At 45.1% G+C, this 20486-nt stretch overlaps 1 protein-coding gene across 1 annotated transcript in view; it reads left to right on the top strand.

Moving 5' to 3' along the window:
- crppa (CDP-L-ribitol pyrophosphorylase A) overlaps nt 1–20001 on the top strand; it is a 33382-nt gene extending 13381 nt beyond the window's left edge. Inside the window, exons 7-10 of the mRNA XM_062400103.1 lie at nt 692–769; nt 894–986; nt 3467–3589; nt 19163–20001. Coding sequence (XP_062256087.1) covers nt 692–769; nt 894–986; nt 3467–3589; nt 19163–19267 — 399 coding nt within the window. The 3' untranslated portion in view covers nt 19268–20001. The remainder of the gene's footprint in view (nt 1–691; nt 770–893; nt 987–3466; nt 3590–19162) is intronic.
- The last annotated feature ends 485 nt before the right edge of the window (nt 20002–20486 follow it).

The raw sequence follows: 20486 nt of genomic DNA, 5'->3' as shown, positions 1-20486 counted from the left end.
CCCTGTTTGTCTGCTGCGTGTGTGAAATCGAAGTACCAAGCTGGACTTAGAGGCGCAGCAGCGAAGGTGAACGTAAATCGGACGTGGCGTTCAGACGCTGCGCTCGCCGCTCGCCTCTCGCCACTCGAGTGCCAGAGCTGAAACTAAAAGTGATGCCGATCAGGACCTGAATGTCCTGGTTCTGTGAGCGAAAAAGCTTTTACGCTTCTTGGCTGGTGTCGGCCTTCAACTCAATTTGCACAGTAATGAAATTGAAGTTGGCTTGTGTATGATTAGCGTCCCCGGCTTTTGCATTTGGCAGAGTTCTCCTGCCAGAAGGATAAAGGAGCCCAGAAGTGATTTTTACCTCTTCCATTTGTTCTAATAAGCTTCCGATTACAGCGAATGGAAATAAACCACCCACTTGTACTGTCTCAAGTGTATTAACTTTTTTCTTTTCTCTAATCGTGAAATGATTCATGGCAGGAGAACAGGTGGGGGGGCAGCAGTCACACCAAATGACTGAAGAAGTGTCTCAGATAAAAACCAGAAGCCTCTTGACCTTTTGAGCTCCGGAGTCGATTCGTCACTCGACATCACAAACGTCTCTGCTCTGCCGCGGCAGCACCTGCTTCAAGTGATATCACTCATCGTCCTTTAACAAGCGGAACATCAGCTGAACACTGAGCGTCCGAGTGTCTCTGTGTTGCAGGAGCTGGACCTGGTCTCAGATCTGACCGGGGACAACGGCAGGTATCTGTCAGAGGAATTCAACTTCATCCAGGTTTCTGTGAGTTCCAGTTTCAATTATGACCTTTTCTGAGAAATAAAAAATCATGATCTCGTTTAAAAAAAAAAAAAGATCTTTTCTATAAAAGTTCTTAGCCACGTTTCTTTATCTTCTGGTTCTCCAGGTTACTGGTTCCTGTTTGTCTGAAGTAAAATCCTTACTGGTGGATTTGGAGGCAGTAAATCAAGCTCTTCTTCACCCGCTGGTCGTCATCTGGGTGAGTTCACACACATCTTAGTTTTATTAACAAGAACGAAGCTCTGTCCCAATGTCATGATACTCTCTGATTCTATAACTCTTACTACCTGTGACACCAGGGTGGTTGTTTGGCCACACTTTTATCAGACCTTGTGTCTCTTCAGTCAGCGCACAACTGCTTCTGTGTGTGGTAAACGTTGATTGAGGTTGAGTTAAACACAACTCTGTATAAGTTCCACAGTTTGAATCCATCTTTCTTTGCCTGTTTGTGAACACTCAGGACAGATTGAGTTTCAGTGAGGTGCATGGAGCATGTACGAGGGGAAACGTCACCTGTTGTCCACCTCAGGTCCCTGGAGAAGCTCAGTGGCTGTTTAGAAACCGAACCCCGCTCCAGGGGGCGCCGCCTTCGCAGCTCGACCTCGCTCGCTGTTCCCCCTCGTTCAAACTTTCACTTCGCTGCCAGAGAAACACGGAGACGAGAAAAACACTCAAAACAAACTGAAATCTGCTCAGAGAAACATTTAAATATTTGTGAAAGGCCTGTTTATGCTTTTATTAAATTTGAGGAATTGACCCCTGTTCAACTAACACACACAGAGCAGGAGTCAAAACAATGTCGGCTGATGAGATGAAAATAAACCTGCAGATTTCTCTACGACAAAACACGTCTCACTCAGCATCACTGCGAGAACATGTAGCTCTGGTTCAATTGAGGAAAAACCCTGCACCAGTTCCCTACAGTTCTATTCTGTTCTATTCTATTTCCACTTCTTCAGGCAAAGAAATAATAAATAAACAAAATATAAAACCTAGTTGCTTTCTTCCAGGAGAACATATCCGTAGAAGTTTGGGGAGAAAGAAGAGAAAGGGGTTTTCTATCAGAGGATCCCACACAGTCGGCCTCTAACCTGATTTCATGGTCCCATTCGAACGTGAACAAACCGAGTCTGGGAAGCGGTGACTCGGAGAAACCTGACGCAGCCGCTGAGTTTCACGCTCATAAGCGCTGTGGCTTAGTTCAGGACCGGAGAGTGTTTTTCTTTCTTTTCTCTCATACGATGCTGCAGTTAGATTACATACGAGTCTGGTTATGTATCGCAGGTTCGATCACATGGTTGTGATCAGCGGGGGGGGGGGGCCTCCGGGGCAGAGGGGCAGACTGATTGATGGAGGTCACTGTTTCACACAGCCCGTGAAAACAAGGTGCCATGGCCTTGAGCAAGGCATTAAAGGCCGAACCCCATGTTGTTGATATTACCACCTCATGTCTTGTGTTGTTAGTTTTCATGAATCCATCATGGACGTCTGCTCCAGGAGGTTCTGTTTGTACATAGATGCTTGTTTCTGACTGTCAGGTTGAGATCATGTGTCTGAGAAACTCCAAGTCAGCAAGTAAACATAGCAGCCATGTTTTCACACATCACAGGAATATTCCATCTGCACACCCGATGCACCAAGCTACCGTGATACCTACATGTATACGTATTTAAAAACAAGTATATCTCCAGCTTGACCTGTCATCAGTAGCTGTTTGGGGCCTAAATAAACTCAAAAGTATATTAAATGACAAAGTTCAAAAGAAACTAGTAAAAATACTAAGGTTGTCACGAGAAATTAGTAAAAAGTTAAACCTTTAGGCATAAAGCAGTTCTTAATCTCCCTTCAATGATTTTAAAAGTTTGTCTTACGCCAAAAAAAACTGCAAACGTTGTATTTTTGTCATTTTTGCTTAAAAACCAGCATAAATGACCCGATCATCAAAATAATCCTGATAATTTTTCTGTTAATCGACTAATTGACTTATTACATCAGCTCTACATTGGTTTTATCGGGGAGTTTCTATATGTTAGCACCGGTAAGTCAATGAATATCATTGTCACTGTTGGTGCATATGAAAAAGAAGATATGTCTTAATTACCTGTGTGGCTGTAAAAAGTTTACGATTCAATTTGTTCATGGAAACAAAGTGATTCATGTTGTTGGTACAAAGTCGGCGTCAGTGTTTCATTGGTCACATGACGACAAACATCTGATTGTTTTTCAAGCCCAAGTATTATAATTACATGTTTAGAGCAGATGTCTCGACTCGTGTGAATCAACTCAACGTCTCACTGTCGCAGGATTTGAGGAAATATGACAAAATAATTGCAGTGAATAAATCTTGATGTTAGTGGGACGGTTATGGAAATCAGCTCGCAGGGATGACACGGGAACGCGAGCCAATGTGTCTGGATCACGCCGTTTAATTGGTGATAACAAACCACAGAGGCCGTGAAGATTTACAACTGAATGAGAGTCATTATATCCTCCGACAGGACCGAGCATCAACCACACAGCCGAGCTCGTGCTCCTCAAATCCTCCCTCAACACAGCCCTTAAATAAACAGAGATGAGCTGTAATTGCTGCATAAAAGGGACATAATTGCAGTTGTGTTAGGAGTAACCCTGTCGGGGCCGGTGGCGTCTGATCGGGCGTGTTGCCTTTTGTTTTGTTAGATTCATCTGTGCCGTCCGGACGAGGTGATGATGCCAGAGCCAGCGGCGGCGATCATGGACGTGGCCTCAGCAGCCAAGCTCAGGAATATTCTCCTCTACGGCATCCGGCTCCACCAGTCAGAGGTGAGTCTTCTCCTTTATCTTCTTTTATTTCCTCCTGCAGTGATCACAGTGCTCTGCATATTTGAGAGAACGCCAAAGTAAACAGAACAGCAAATGTCTTTTAAGTGTCTTTGTTCCGGTGTCTGGTCTCGTTCTCTTTCACGCTCCGGGGCGAGCGCGCTGTCTTTTATCGCCCGGCTGCATGTGTTTGTGTTCGTGCGTCTATCTGTCGTTCAGGAGGGAATAAACGTGTGGCTGCTGCAAGTGTGATTTAGAGGAGAGGATATCAACTTTTCACCTCCCACCGTGTGTGTGTGTGTCATGTGGTGTTGTTGAACAGAATGCCAGAAGGAGGAAAAGGATACAGAGGTGCTTTAGGTTTAAAACAAAAAAAGCGCCGTGCAGCTCGACCACCACACGCGTGGGCCGGACCTTCACCGTTCAGCTGCGTGTTCATGGGACTCCTCCACCCGGGCCTCGCCAAGCGCTCACTGGAGTCTTCAGGGTGGATGCGGTCGCCCCGAAATCCACCACTGACAGCTCGGCAATTACAGGATTACATAAAGTTTGAATTATTCATCTTGCACAGTGAGAGATGTCAGGATTCATGCTACCAGAGCCCTTGTGTCAAATCACAACTCCTCGTCCAGATGTGCAGGGCAGAGCCGGAGACTAATGTTGAATATTCATGGCGTCGTGGGCCTAACATTTGACATCTGGTTTGATTTGTGTTGGGAGATGTTCTGCAGCAGTGTGACACGTGAGGCTTCTTGGCAGATGGATCACTTCACAAGTCCGTGGTTAAAAACCTCTGATCCTCCGGCGAGCGGATGTTTGAGCCACTCCGTTATTCTGTCCTGTGCAAGTGAACGATGAGGTGAAGGAGGCCTGTGAGTCGGCCTCGAACCCCTGACGTCACAGTGTTGTTTAATTTAATCCTGTCCAATCGCCGCCGACCCACATCTGAGTTTGATTCCACTATCGCATGTTGAGGGTCATAGTTTTTTTTCTCAGAATTATGCCGGGTGATGCTGTTAATGAGCTTCAGCTCCTCTGAGGGAGCGGACAGGAGATGATTCGTGTTCCACCGTGATGAAACGTCCTCCTGGAGACAGTGGAACAGCAGAATCCAGCCCAGTATAAATGACTGTTGGCCTTTTGTTATAATGAGGATGATTCTTCCCAGATGGCCTCATTCGTTCTTGTCGAGGTTCCTGCCAACACGTCCTCTGTCGGCCGCACAGTGTGTGTGAGCATTTGTCACAAAGCTTGTTTCATATCTTTGTTTCTAATAAAACAGACAAGACAAGAGAGAATAACTCAAAACTGGGAAGACGGACGACATGACAGCTCCTGAAAAGTGAAGCCAAAGTGTCTGGATTGCCGCCTGGTGATTGGCTGCAGTATGGGTCATAAGCCCTGCCTCCTCCATGTCAGTGGATGGGACTGTTTGAATGTTTTAATGGAAACATGACATTTAACAAATGATTTTGAAACAGCTCTTGTTTCCCAGGAGATGAGTTTATTTACAGTTTGTTTACAGCATCGATGAAATGTTCTGTTTCATGATAGACTATTAAAAGTTTTTCTGTTTGAAAGTCTGAAAAGGTTTTTGAAAGGGAAGCCAAGACAAAATGATTTAATAATTATACCTATGCTGCTGTCTATAGTTTGACAGGAATCAACATTCACTGTTTAACTGTTATTGATGAATGAGTTTATTTATGTTTGACACTGTGAATTATAGATTTCCTTTTTCCTTTTATTCGTCTTTGTGGCTTTGAGCTTTTTTTCTTCCTACCATCCTCTGCAGCACAGAATAAAATTACATTAGTCCTCCTCCTCCTCCTCCTCATCATCATCATCATCATCATCTCGACGAGATCTTAAAAATTCTTCCATGTTGTTTCTGGCTCTCGGAGAAACTTTATCATGTTGTCAAACATCCACCAGAGTGACTGCACTCACCACAGCCTCACAGATAACATCTGAAACGCTGCTACAGGCCAGATCAGCATTAGATTTGTTTTTCTTTGGTGCATTTTTGTGAAAATAGTTTGTTTGGGATAATTGCTTATGATTGGCAACAGCAGACGCTGGTGAAACAAAGCACAATAACCAAGTCGGCGCCATAATCTGTGAACATCTGAACCGCGACGCTGTTATAACATGTTAATGGACGAACTCCCTAATCACCACCACTGAGTTGCCCTTGAGGGACGATGCATGAGAGCTGCTCACTGAATTTATACTGCTGAGGCACAATAGATGGGAACATAGTTAATAGGAAACTCTCTGAATTAAATTATGAATTGTGAGCGTACTGGTCTGAGATCAGTTTTAAATGTAAAAGTTGTTCCTCTGATCAAATCCTCCACTTCTTGTTCTGCTTCGTCTTCAAATTGAAAAAAAAAGTGGGTTGTGTAAATATCAGGAATCTACTGTAGAAATCACGGAGGAAAATATTGTTAAAAATGTGTCGGGCTTTATCCGGGCATCAGTGAGGATTTGTGGATTATGAAAGATAATATTTGTCCAGACATGGGAAGCTTACTTTTCTGGATACAACTGGAAGGTTCATGTTGCCGTCGACCAGGACAAGGGGCCAGGACACAAGAACTTCTATTTCACACTATATTCAGAGCTGCATGTTAATATAAATGTTTATAATCTAACTAAGATTTAACAAAACTCAAATTTCCAATTGAAATACCCTCCTTTATTTTCTTTGTGGAGTTTGCATGTTGACCCTGGGCCTGTTTGGGTTTATTCCAGGTTCTCCGACTTCCTCCCACAGTTCAAATTCATGCAAAGAGTGATTCCCATTAAGTATCTAGACTCCTTGTAATAACATAAGAGATTTTTAAATTGGTGTTTTACCCCGTTGCTCCATTGTAAACCTGTGTGCAGCACTAGTGCTTTTTGTCACATGCTAAATCACACTTGTGTCCATAACGGAAATAGTAGCTTACATTTTTCTGATCATTTCTCAAATATCTCCTAAATCCCCAATCGATGGTAGAATAAAGGAATTACCTCAATCCCATGTGCACCTTCCAGATTTTTCACTCAAAATCTTGTTAAAGAGAATCCCCCCGTTAACAAAGAGGCTCTTTTGTTCCTCCCTAAATGATTTCATCCTCTGACATGACTGCTTGTTGTCAACTGCTCGCCAGTGGGAAGAACGACTGGGGAGAGCGTTTAAGTGCCTTTTGCCTCTGATTATGTGTCACTCCGAGGAATTATTGGACGCACACACCGGCCTGGAAAGGAACAGCCTCTTTGCTAATTGAATTTTAACCTTTGACAGTTACAGTGCATGAGCGCATGGAATTGGGAAAACGATCCCCCCCCACTGACCTTCAGCAACGTCTCCCTGGATAAAAAGTGAGTTTTTCTCAAATGAGGTCTGACTTCGGTTTCAAATCATTCAGAGGAGGCACAATGCGTCCAGCAGAGGAGAGAGGGAAATGGAATCACGGACAATGAAGTGCAGTCTCTCTGAGGGGGGGGGGGGGGGGGGGGGACGTGTGATCAAAGCACTTCTCTTCAGTCCTTTTCCGTTTATGTTGCCACCTCTTGTGAAAATGCCCACAAGCAAAACACATCAGGTGCAATAATGTGTGAAAACCTCAAACCGGTCCAAAGATGTTGACGGAGAACATTCGGACACCGGATCCTCATAAACTGACTCGATGTTGTGCAAACGGTGACGGTATGCGCTATCGGTGTCGGCTGTGGCGATAGGAAGTGTCATGGGATCCGTCCTCGCACAGGGTCCTGGCTACTTGTCATCCGCTGAAAAGGGAGTTGTCACAGTGATATATGGGTGTTGTAATCCCTGCAGTGAGAGCCCTGATGTTTACCCAACCCCATATTTCCTCCTCCTCAAAGAGCCCTGACCGGGAATCCTAAACCTGAGAAGAGATTAGCCCGGGCAGGAAGAAAAGAGAGGGAGAGAAAGGAGAAGAGGGAGGGGATGCAAGAAGAAAAGGATAGTTCTCTATAGGTGTATTCTCCTCTACCTGTTCAGATCAAGGTCTGAAAGGCAGACAGGTGAAACCATACACGGCCCAACGGAGCTCTTGCTGTGACACCCGTGGAGTTGTACCCTCGCCAGGGTCAAGGGAGATCGGGGACGACTGCAGACTCTGTGGTTTCAGAGCAGAGACTGGGTCTAACAATGTCCTCTGCTGGTGAAACTACTGGTTTTAATGGGGAGACATGTGTGCATGTTTGTATAAATCTATGCAAAACATATACTTCATGGTGACCTGACAGAAAAAATACAAAACGGTTTTATTGATTTGTCTTAATTTGGGGTTTTTGGCTTATCCAGTAACTGACTCATTGTTCCAGGTCTAAACACTAAATGCTCAATAATGTTTCCTCTAAATATGAACAGAGATGCATTGATTTTAAAGATTGTGACTGTACTTTGCCATGGTTGTTAAGAAATACATCCACTAGAGGGCGCTGCAGAGAGGAGAGATTCTAACAGCATGCTAGCAGTTCACCAGATTCATTAGGGAACGGTGTACAGGTTTTTAATATCAGATGAAATATGCATAGTGATTTTGTGAGGAAAGCTGACGGCTGCATGTTGTGAAACCTTGGACGTGTGTAATAGAAGTGTAGCCTGTGGGGAAAAAGCATCATAGCTCCTATTTGTAGGCATTAATATGTATTTTCTCATAATTTTATTTCTGTGTTGCCCATTGAAAGTATGGTTATAGCTTCCTCCCCATTTAACTCGATAGGGACCTTTTCTTATTCTCCTGAAATAACCGCCCAGGGGCATTGCCAAGATGGCTGCCTGAGTGGCGAGACGTGCCTTTAGGGACTCAGTCTCACCAAAGTGGGTCGAGCGAGTCCCTAGAGACTTAAAATTGAGCCAAAGTTAATAAAGTCATTAAAATTCAGGTTCCACTGCAGAGTTCAATAACCAAAACCTGGTCCTGTAGTTAATGCTCTCAAAGGAAAAACACATTCCTGGAGAATTTGCTAAATTCATCGCCGAGGGCAGATGATTTCTCCAGAGATCTTTGTCCACACTTCTTCTCACTCTAAATCTCTCTGGCGACACACGCAGCTTATCGTGGTTAGGTCGCACAAAGCAGGCAGGTGAAACCCTACACAGGCAACCCAAGCTCTTGCTGTGACACCGATGTATTTGCACCCTGGCCGGGTCAAGGGAGATCAGGGACGGCTGCCGTCTCCGCTGCCTCAGCACACTCCCAACCTTTCTCCGAGCAAATCCAACAATCGCCCTCAGATGAATTCCTGGCTGGTGGGATGGAAGGGAATGGGATGGTTTAATGTTCCCCCGAGAGTCTTATCATCCTCCCAGTTCATAAGTAGAATAGCACTCAGAGCACAAACCTCCGCCAAGGGCCCAGTTTGGCAGTGTCAAAGAATGTGATAAAAGAAATTCCCCGGATTTGGATCCATGGCTGAAAATTCATACCCCCCAAATGAAACCACATTTAAATGCACGACTCGTTGATATCAGTTCTCTGAATATGTGATTTTTCATCAAGTTCCATGAATTATTCTTAGAAATGGAGACGAAATGGAGACGATGATGGAAAAAGTCCTGGATCCATCTCTTTTTCTGAATCTGCACAAAAATGTTATTGATTAATTTGGTTCTTTCTTGGCCAATGTCTCATCCTTCCACCAAACAAACAAACAAACTAACAAACAAACTAACATTTAAACCTACCAAGAAAAAAAGGAACAGGGTGAGAGCATAACTTCCCTGGCAGAGGTAACAAATGGCTGCGTCCTTCACGAGACAGTTGTGCCAAATTTGCATTCTTGTTTCTTCTAGTCAAGGTTGTCAACTGAAGACAAAGTTTAAGCAAGCTAAAGAAGAAGTAACTTAACTCTGTCTATAAATCTTAAAGCAAGTCCTGGATATATATCTACTGCTAGATTGGGACTCAACAGCTTTCCTTCTTCCCCTGGAGCTCGTTGATCGTGTGCCCTCAGCATCAGGGTAAAAGTGCAGAATCCACCCGGCTCCTCGGCTGTTATTCCTAAGCACTCGTCTTTGTTCTGACGATTATGTCTTTAAAGCTTTATCTAAGTTCCTCCTGGAAACGTGGATGATGGCGTTCGGCTCCCTCTGCGAAATCCTGACATCTCCATAAATACAGAAGCCCGAGGATCAGAGCCCTCCTCGGTGATGTATTTGTAGAGTGTCGGGGTCAGAGCCTCGGAGGAGCCTCGCGCTGCTGCAACATGTGCAGGATATCAAGCCTGATCTTCCATGCCGAGAGTGCTCCAGATGTGTGTCGGCATGTGTGAAACTTGACCACTGGAGTTTGGCTCAAGGAATTAGACATACCAAAGCGGTGTTTACTCAGCTTTGATTTCTTAGATTAAGAAGAGCAGCGAGCACACTGTCTGGGCTGATGGGACTTGACTCCGCCGCTTACAGACAACTGGGAAGTGACATTCCAAGAGGGAAGTCGAGTTCCAAATAAACGGCGTGTTCTTATGGAGGATTAACGTGAACCAGCTTTTCACAATTAGTTTGTAAACATTCAATCAAACCGAGTGCGGTGAAAACATGTCTGTGTTTTTGTTTTGCCACTCGCTGGAGAGCTGTTTCTGACCACCCACCGGAGTCCTGGTTTGAGTTTTCCCTCGGCTCTGCAGAGATTATGTTTTCATTGAACAGGCCTCATCAAAGCCTGTTTTCCTGGTGCTCACCTTCCGGCTCTGCGAGTGAACATATCTGTGTATTCAGTGTATTGAGATGAGGGGAAATACCACCCAATGCCCCCGAATGCTGGAAAGAAGGATCTGCTCTTTATTCCCTTTTGCAAATTAAAAAATGGAAGTGGTGAATGCTCATGGGGCAAATCCCAGCGCCAAGGCTTAACAAAGTACATTTGAATACCAGAACATCTGATTGCCTGATACTGGTCATGACCTGAGGATAAATACCTTTGGCAGTAGATCTTCTTTGAATCATTCACAGTCAAGCCTATTAAATTGATCACATTGCTGTTGCTCCACCTTTAAGCAAAATCACATTCCTTCAAACTTTCTCGGGGGTGCAACACTAGAAAACAAAGGAATAACTTATTTGGACAGAATAACTTAGCCACATTTCTGATTGCCATGAAGATACCTACACTGCGCAGGTTCTGATTTAATGATCAGCCTCAGAATTGCTACACAGATGCCACATCAGCAACACAATAAAGATTTTTATTCTACGCAGATGAGCCACACAACAGTCCGCTGCTTTCAGACATGTGCTGAAGTCTGGACAGAATCCTGAAACTGGGAGGATACAAATGTCTCGGGATGTAAAAGAAGAACCGAAGACGTGTCAATGAGCTGTAAACAAAAAAACACAATAAATACAAATACGTCATGTGTTGCCTCTGCAAAATGCATTTGCCAGACTTCAATTTAGCTTCAGTTCTTTACTGAATAGGACACTATAACCGATTTTATTCAGATACTACTATAAGACATGTTCTTTAACGTCCCTATTCACTATGAACAAAATCACTATGAACAAAATCCACTGGCCAGAGAAAGCACAAGCACATACACTTCCTGGGGACCCCCTGTGCACTGTGTCGGCTTATGTCATCTCCAACATATACACTTCAACACTTTTAACTTAAGAGTCTACACACAAAGCTGCTGCAGCAACAGCAATAAATCCTTAATGCACAACCATAAATCAGCTTTTTCTGCTTTGGGGCAAGATCTTACTTTCCACGAAATTTCAGAAAAGTGAACAGCACCGGATCAGATTTGAACGATGGCTTTTTAATGGAGGAATTGACCAACCAAGTGTTTTTGGAGCCATTTTCCAGCATTTTGAAAGTTCAGTCGGCTAGTTAGAAAACGGCTGGTGAGTTTTGGGAACCGCTGCTGAAATCAGATTTACTGCTCAGATTGAGAGACTATAAAGTCATAAAGACCCAGATTTCAAGGTTGGTTTCGGGAACTTAAATCTGGTCTTTTATTTAATGTCCTCTAATGAATCATCCGGTTCTGGAGTTTCCTCACGACGGCTCATGAGAGAATGATTTTTCCTTTTACCAGTTTTCCGGTTATTGCCCGTTCTTGTTCTCGCACTCCATCTGTCAAGCCACACGGCCCGACCTCGTCCTCCTGGTGCTCGGTCTGCGGTGCGCCGATATTTTGTCAGCACTACAAAAACATGGTGTAGCACCTATGTTTATATATGTGGCTCGCTGCCTACTGCACTTACAATCTCCTACTATGTTTTGAGGATGAAAGTGAGGGCATTAAAAGCCTTGGCCAGGATGTGCACTGCCGAAAACCCCAGGTTGCCTGGTGTTGTGAAACGTTCCTGCACCTGCAGCTGACCTCAGATGGCCCACGATATCGCCTTGTTTTTGGCCTGTCTGGTTCTCTGTAAGTGATACAGTGTGATAAGTAAATGAGGCATCCGTGAAGGGTGTGTGAGCTTGTGGGGCTCTCTCACCACATGTGGGATTTGGTATGTCCCAGTTCACAAATCCCACCCATGCTTTCATGCTTTCATACCTCCTCGACTGTGCCTGCATTGTCCTGCTCGCTGTTTTGAGGTATGTCTTTCGGTGAGATGAATTCAAACAAAGTTGTCTCTCACCGGAGCTTGTTGAAAAACTTCCTACAGAGGGGATCCGCCGGAGAGTCAGACCCCCTCTGTGTCCTATTCTTAGCTGGGTTTACCTTTTCTGAAGAAGGTACACACAGACAGAGAAGTAGTTCATTGGACGTGACTAACAAAATGCTCTGTTTGCTCAATGGTCGCCCCAGACAGGATATTTTGGAAGCCCGTGTTGAAAGAGCTTTACCGGTGTACCGTGAAAGAGCTCTGTGGCAGCGATTGTTCTCGCGGTGGCTTCTGAAAAGCAGTTATCAGTACAAAAGTTTTCTTTTTCTATGGCTGGAAAGTCTGAGGGAAGTCGCTCAGAAGTAGGGTGGGATGCAGACGTATTCATTTTCCTACATTAGATCCCTTTCAGATGAAGTGAGGCAGAGTGGGAATGACACCAGTATCTAAAATACAGACGCTCCGGCAGCGACACTAAGTACGTTTTCACGAAATTCAATAAAATAAATTCCCCTGGAGACGCTTCATCTGAAAGACGTACAAAATAAGACTTTTGTCCTTGTCATCTCAGTTTCAGCGTTGAAGCAAGCACATTTTTATATGTACTGCTAAACCCTGGGTGTAAGCATGATATTCTAAAGGTTGTTAAGACCTTAAGCTCAGAAGTGAATATTCAAGCTGTCTGGAGGTTTCTCCTCTCTTCTCTTCTGTGAGCCTAAAGCTCCTGAAATAGATTTGTTGGGATTATTGGTCGTATTTACCTTCGCCAAGCAGATTATGATTTCATCTGCGTGTGTTTGTCTGAAGGATTAAATATAAATAACTTGAAACTTGCAGAAGTCCTGTATAAAATGTAGTATTATTAGTCATTGTGCTACTTTTACTTATGGATACAAGCACTTCTGCAGTTAAATGATAAGGATGGAAAATAATTGTGTTCAACTTCTTTTCCTCTGACTGTGTAAAAGTAAATATAATAATTTTGCACTTTAACGCCTCCTCCTTTCTTTTACATTTTATTTTCCTGGATGTATATTCTTGTTTAGTTCCTTTCCTCTTGTACTGACTCTCAAAGTAAGACACCCCCCCCCCCCATAATTATCAATTAAATAAAGGTTTAATCAAACATCTAACATGCTCTTCTTCATTTAGTACTTTTATCTGTGATATTTGAGGATTTAATCCCATTTACCAGCCTGTGATTCAGTCGGTACAAACTCCTGCTATGCAGCCGGGCGTTCTTCAAAACTACAGATCTTTATTTCACATTTTAGTAGAGAAACCAAAGAGTCATTTAAAACATCTCCAGCCATATAAACTTGAAGTCCTGATCCATTGTAAACATCATATAGCTTCAATAAAGACCTGCAGTGAGACAGAAGATATATGATCCCACGTGGAATAATGGGATTTTCAGACTTTAATACTTCCTTAGGGGAAATAAAAGAGGTAACAGTGGAAATGAAGGCATTGGGAATATAAATGCACCTCTTTGAATTGCAAAAAAAAAGTATTTCCCTGCCACCATTGTTCACCAGATCAGCGAGTCTCTACCGGGCCTCGGCTGTGTAAAATCCGAGGCTCTAATCAGACTGTTGGGACTGGGTAACAGGACCTGTTACCCTCCCTTTCTCTCCTCTCTGTTTGGCCCCCAGCTACTGCCTGTCTTCAATGATACACAGAGAGGGGGGGGGGGGGGGGGGGGGGGGCACCGGGACCACAATACCCACTCAGGGACGAGCTGTCAGAAACCATGAAACACTATCCTCCCTCAAACCAAAGCACTGGGTGTTTTTGAGCAGGGCCGTACCACCGGGATTCAACACGCGGGTCATTCAGGGAGAGTTGTTCTCAGGAGTTACTTCATCCTCTCAGGAGCAGGAGAAGTCAGAGTAGAGCTCAGCAAGGTCCACCTAGGTGGTTTTCACTTTAAAGACTCTCATCCTGATGGTGATGTTAGTAATGATACTGCCCTCAAGTGGATTCTGCAGCTATTAGAGCTGCTGCACTCTCATATCACAAGGTGTGTGTGTGTGTGTGTGTGTGAGGGGGGGGGGGGGGGGGGGGGGGGGGGGCAGGGACATGATGAAAAGGCGATAAAAACGTTCTAAATGTTCTTGGCCGCGTCGGTTATTGTAGCCGGTGTCGCTCTGGCAAACCTTTCCAGTTCTCTTGGCTCCGGCTCGACACCGAGCGTTTTCCATGGGCTGTTTTTCAATTAAGACCCGGCGCTCTTGGCAGTTCATGAAGGCAACAGAAGTGGAAGCCCTCAGCGGCGGCGGCAGCAGAAGCCGTCCTCGGGGCCCGACGCTCTCGGGGTAAATGACGGAGGCGTGCAAATTGTCACTGGTGAAGCTCCTAATTGCCTGAAACCTTTGAGCTTCAGAGCCGAGTCGTCTTGTGTGGCAGCTCCTCTCAGATGGAAAGGTTGATTTGCGTCTGTGGCATTTAAGAGCAGAGAAAGTCTGAGGATTGCTTATTGTGTGGTCCGCCGATTCCCCCCCCCCCCCCCCCCCCCCCCCCCCCCCCACCGGCTCTGTGTTTCAAAGACCTGTCGCCTCATGACTTGTCAAAATCCTCCCCCCCTCCCTCCCTTTTTTAAAACTGTAACGCAAAAATAGAAGGTAGTGATTGAAGTTCCATTCCATAAACTTGTGGTTGCCGCTCGGGAATAACAAGGCTGTTGCATGTGTTTGTGCATTCATACACATGGGAGTAATTGAGAACATTTCTCTTTTGGTTACAGTCCGGTCAGATGATAATATATTGGGTTGTTTATGTTTCAAAACAATGCTGCTACTCAGTTCTGTATTATGACTTTCTCTTGGACTGGAATCCGGCTCCTTGCTGCGTGAAGTCAAAATAAAAAATGAAGTAACCCCCATAAAGCCCCCAGTGCTCCCACCATGCATGACTGGGATCCTGTGGTATTTTCCCCTCGACACCGGTTCATAATATTGTTTGCTGACAGTCTCTATTTTGAAAAGTGAAATCTGTCAAGAGGAACTTTGTAAATGGCATCGAAGCCACCGAGGGATTGGACGGTGTCGGTAATCGATGTAGCAGAAGACGTCTGTGGAAAAAAACCCTCCTGCCTCTTAAAATGTAAGTGATTCACGTTTAATATGGCGGAGGTTCCTGCTGATGGTCCTTCCAATAATGTGAATAAACGATGATACGTGTGGCTGGTATTGATTATGAAGTGGAAAGTGAGTTTCCCTCACGTCTAATAATCGTAAAGAGAATCTCGTAAACAGAAATCCTCGTATAGACTGAAGTCAAACTCTGGATCATTGGAGAGATGAAGTGAGGAGCTTCTATCAGCGTGAGGACCTCTGTCAATCTGACTGAGGGACTCGGTTTTCATCTCAAAGGCTCAGCTACGCCTTTGTTTCAGGTTTTATCTCGTGTTTATCCAAAAGCCCAGGCGTCTGCTCATGGTGTCTCCATCTCTGTGCCCTGCTAGAAGAAGACAGAGGATGGAAAAACCCTCTCAGTCAGCGCTGGAGGACATGATGATGATGATGATGAAGATCTGGAGACATGCAAATCCCTGCAGGATCACATTCCACCTCAGTGTGTCTGTGAAGGTGCAGGCTTATATGTAGATATATATGCTTCTGCACAATGACGTGTGTCCCCGGCTCGTGCTTTATTTAGGACTTTTATATGCATGTGTCCACAATGAGCCAGCGAGCAGCTTATTAGCAATCTGCTTTCTTCATCCTGGACGGTGCTCAGTGGAAAGAGGAGACACGAGCTGCACAGAGCGCCAACGGGTCAGCGGTGCTACCAGCTCGATGCCGTGCCCGGTGAGGCGAGCAGCGATTATTCCACTTGCAAAGTTCCTCTCACTCCAGATTTCAGCCTGAAATCTGTTAGATATGCAAACGTGTCCTCGGCGGAGTCCCTGCGTGTGATGCCGTGGAGAAACTGGAGCCTTGTCGTGCTTCCCTCTCCACCACATTCGAAAGCCTGAGTGACGGCTTCAATCAGTGCCACGAGTCGATGAAGACCTCAGATGGTGTTTGTGTTCCACTGTGCAAGCAGCTACTCGATTCAATAACAATGCCCGTTTTATGAAGCGTGATTCATATTTCAAAGGCCCCATATCTGGAGTGGAAATAATTCAGAGCTAAGGCTTAGACGGGCTTGAAACTTTGATCCCTCTTGGTGATCTTGATTTGCCTTCTTTGCTTTTCTCTTAGTTTCTCGTGTGCACATATTCTGCCTTAAAGAAAACAGCCCTCTCTAATAGAGTGATTAGCTGCGGTTGGATGCTCGGAGCTGTCTTCAATACGACCGAGACACCCGAGGCCCTCGTGACTTTCCCACTGGTGCTCGTCAATGCACTTGGGTGGTAATCGGCCGATGATCGAGCTCATCACATTCATCATCCCCTCGGCCTTCCAGCTCCTCAGGAACACATGTAACGTCTCACATACTTTCCGTGTGATGAAGATGTAATTGCTTTTAGATAACTGTCGTAGGAATGCTTTGAACTTCCAAACGAGGGAGAGACGGCGTCGGATTCGAGCTCGGCACTTTGATACGTCGCTCCCGACTGATCTGGGATGAACCGATGTGGACAGCGCTGTGCTATCAGCTCCTCATCACGGCACAGATGAAACCACACAACAGGAGAACCTCACATTTTTCAGTTTCCTTTGATTCTTCTAATCTTTGTGCCAACTGTAAATAGAACAGTGTATTATTCTAGGTGCTGACGCCGAACGCCGATGGATCACATTTTGTTTTTCTGTTTTTCTACATTCCCCCGTTGCTTTAATCAATGAGAAGCTGGAGTCACTGATCTGTTCTCCCTCGGTCGGTGTGGAAAATCCATGTCATCTGACTCCCCCCCCCCCCCCCACTCCGCTGGTTCTGATTAGGGACCAGTGCTCCGGGACTTCTGGATCCCAGGTCGCTTGCTCTCATTAACCACGGTGAGGTTCCGATTCCACGCTCATCGCCCTCACACCTCGTCCTGTTCCCGTCCGGTCCCTGGTCAAACCGAGCCGCTCGGTGGATTTGGTCTTTACGGCCGAGAGAGGACAGTCCATCCTGCTCTCGGTTTCTGAAGGTGTTAGACTGCTGACACACGGCTGAGAAGCAACATGCGTGAGGAAACTGGATCTGACGTTTACCAAACGCAGAGATTCTGGGGATATATTTTTAGAATATCTATTTGCCTCTCTGTGGAAGTGAGAACAAGAAAAAGCTTTTCAAGCCAATTTAAATGATTTGATTCCACTGGATAAAAGAATAAGTCAGATCCAAACCTGTTTTTGATGATAGTTACAGGTTATTACAACTTTTAGTAAGTTTGGTTCTGTCTTCTCCAAACTCACTTTCTGTTTCTGTTGTGCCATACATGCTGGACTTGTGTTTCTAGAAAGGAAAACCTTTCTTCTTCTTCTTATATATTCTCTCTCTCTCTCTCTCTCTCTCTCTCTCTCTCTCTCTCTCTCTCTCTCTCTTTCCTGCTGTTACATCAAAGACTTTGTCAGAAGTCTCGTTAAAGACCACGAATCATTTATGACAAAGTCCAGGTAGAACATGAAGCATGACTCCATGTGAGGAACAAGCTGGTGGTTGGAGCGAAGTGAAGTTCACTGATCTGCGGCACTTTGTGAAAGATGGAAAACAGGTCATCCTCGGCCCTCGTCGAGAAACTGAATCAAAGTCCGGAGTGGTTGTTAGCTGAGGAAGGGAGTCAGGGGAGTGAAACCATTAAAAGAGCATTGTGCAGGCGGGTTGTGGAGGAAAGAGGAGGAAGAAGAAAGAGATGCAGAAGAGAGGAATCACGAAAGCAACACAACCACAACAGGCTGACAGCGACCGGGGGAACGCATGGTCTCCTTTTGTCTTAACGTGCGGTTTCGTGTGGATCTGTCCAATATCATGGTTTGTTCACAAGCTTCAGAGGACTTTGAGAAAAAGAAAATGAAAGTGAGTTAATTCTGTGGTGTTTTTGTTTCCCCTCCTTTGGGGAAATTGCTTCCGTCTGTTGATTGAACAAACCAAGTAAAGAAAAACAAGAATCCTCCCACCAGAATCTGTGATGCAAATACAATGTGGTGATTTGAGGTTGTAATTCAATTAATCAGAGGTGGTTGGGGTTAATCAAGCACTACAATATAAGAGTATTAAACTCAAACCACCTTTTACTGCAAGTAAAATAAAAGAAACGTACTAGAAACAGGGTTAAAGAAAAACAATTTGTGTGAGCATGAAAAAAAGTCTGAAAGGAAATTTGCAGAATGTATTACAGGAAGTTTTCTTCATTTGAATGAGGTCGGGGGTGTTTTGTTTCTCTGCTTCCTCGTCAGTGATTCTTCTTCTTCTTCTTCTTCTTTCTAACATGTTGTTACTTCCTGTCACGGTCGCACGCACGGAGCCTCTTCTCCTCAGATTCGTCCATTTAGGTTGAAATCTGTCTTGATGTTTGGAAGGCGGCGTTTCATTCAAACAAAGTAAAAGTATCGTGGAAATATAAATTCTTGAGCAAAGTACAGAGAGAAAACGAGCAGGAGGATCTTCATCCTCTCAGGAACGTCCTCGATCTCGTGGGAAGTTCAGCTTCCAGGACACACGTCACTCTTCATCACTAAGTGGCAGCTAAAGCCAAATATTAAACATCATTTCCTTCTGACTTCCCTCCTCCCGTCGCTCACGTCTCCACCAGTTGACTGACGTGGGTTCGGTTCGACTTCCTGCTGGTTTGAACTGGCCGCCAACGCTCACTGGATGCTGCTGGGAATCCCATAAACTGAGGCTCTTGTGCAAACATCTGTAAAGCATGACTCAAACTGAGCTCGTGACTCGTGAGAGAAACGATAAACGTGAACAAATGTGAGTCTCCGTGAGGATTTGTGAAGACTGCTCCTGCAGGCCCCCCCCGCTGACGTAACGAGCGAGGCGGCGCGATGCTAACGGGTCTGTCTGTAGTTTAATGTTCTCTCTCTCTTTCTCTCTCCCTCTCTCTCTCTCAGGACCCCGAGCGTTGGGAGAGGTCAGTTTCGAGGGTCGCTGAGATCACTTCAGCCCTGATCCGGGAGAGGAGCCCCGCCTTGGTGGGACAGCTTCTGCAGGCGTGAGGGGAAGCAGCAGCAGCAGCAGAAAGTCCCCTCATCATGACTCAGCGGTCCTGCAGGGACGAGACGCTCACATGGCTTCTTCTGATCCGAGGGGCTGGGGGACGCAGCAGAGGTCCAGATGTCCTCACTCTTCCTCCCGAGTGGGTGTCGAGCTCCAGGAACCCTGAATCCGACTCTTCCCATGATGCAACTCCACAGCTTCTGTTGTTAAACTCTGTGGCTCAATCCCCATTCCCCCCCCCCCCCCCCCAAATTGTAGGAGCAAAACAAGACTTATATAACCAGAATGACCCAACAGCCCTTTCATTATACGTCAAGCTTCCAATAAGATGAATGAATCCCTGGGAAATCTGCGAAAACGTCAAAGAAAACATCCAATATCTATTTTATAGAAAGTGAAAACAAAGGTCCTGCATCTGACGCAGATCTACAACTAAATGAAATGGAAATAGTTGTGTAGTTTTTGTGTAATCCTGCAAGCAAACAACAGGAAGTGAAACCGGATCTAAAAGACAACATTACGTTATGATATGAAAGTGTCTTCAGGGACGACCCCACCCTCAGATCTGTGTTTGTTCATTCAACACTCAAGTGAGAAAAAAATAAGCTGCAGAATGTCTTTATCGTGAAGTGAGGTACGTCTACGAGTCACGTGACCGACGGAGGAGAGTTTGGGGCGTTAATAAAAACTCCTGTATTTTTTGTACTCCATTAAAACTGCTTGTTTTTTCATCCTGTGCTGTACCTGTGCTCGTCTCTCATACGGACGCTCCAGCTGCTAACAATAACATGATGTGTACTCAGGTGTGGTGGAGGTTTTAGATGCAGGTCTGCTCGTCTGTCTGCGACCTCATGCATCACTGCAGCACTTAATGAAGCAGCTCAGTGAGGAGGAGGAGGAGGAGGAGGAGGAAGAGGAGGAGGAGGAGGAGGAGGCGTCCCTGTTTCCTGCAGTGACCCGGCTCTAACACAACCACTGCACACACAGCATCCTGTGCAACGTAACCGTGCACAGGATGCTGGTGGGGAGAGAAAGTGAAAAGGTAGATTCATGCTTTTATTCCCGAGGTTAAGAGGTGGAACCCAAACTGGAGGTAAAAAGCAGAAAAACGTCCTTATTCCCATAATATTATCGCTTAAATATTTCGTTTTCTTTACCTTTATCTTTAATCTCATTTGTTTCTCTACTGTAAACTAAGTTGACTGTATTTTCATCGCT

The sequence above is a fragment of the Platichthys flesus genome, chromosome 11 (genome assembly GCF_949316205.1).
Source record: "Platichthys flesus chromosome 11, fPlaFle2.1, whole genome shotgun sequence".
Lineage (NCBI taxonomy): Eukaryota > Metazoa > Chordata > Actinopteri > Pleuronectiformes > Pleuronectidae > Platichthys > Platichthys flesus.
Note: the sequence above shows the minus strand (reverse complement) of the source record. Positions and strands in the feature narration are given on the sequence as shown.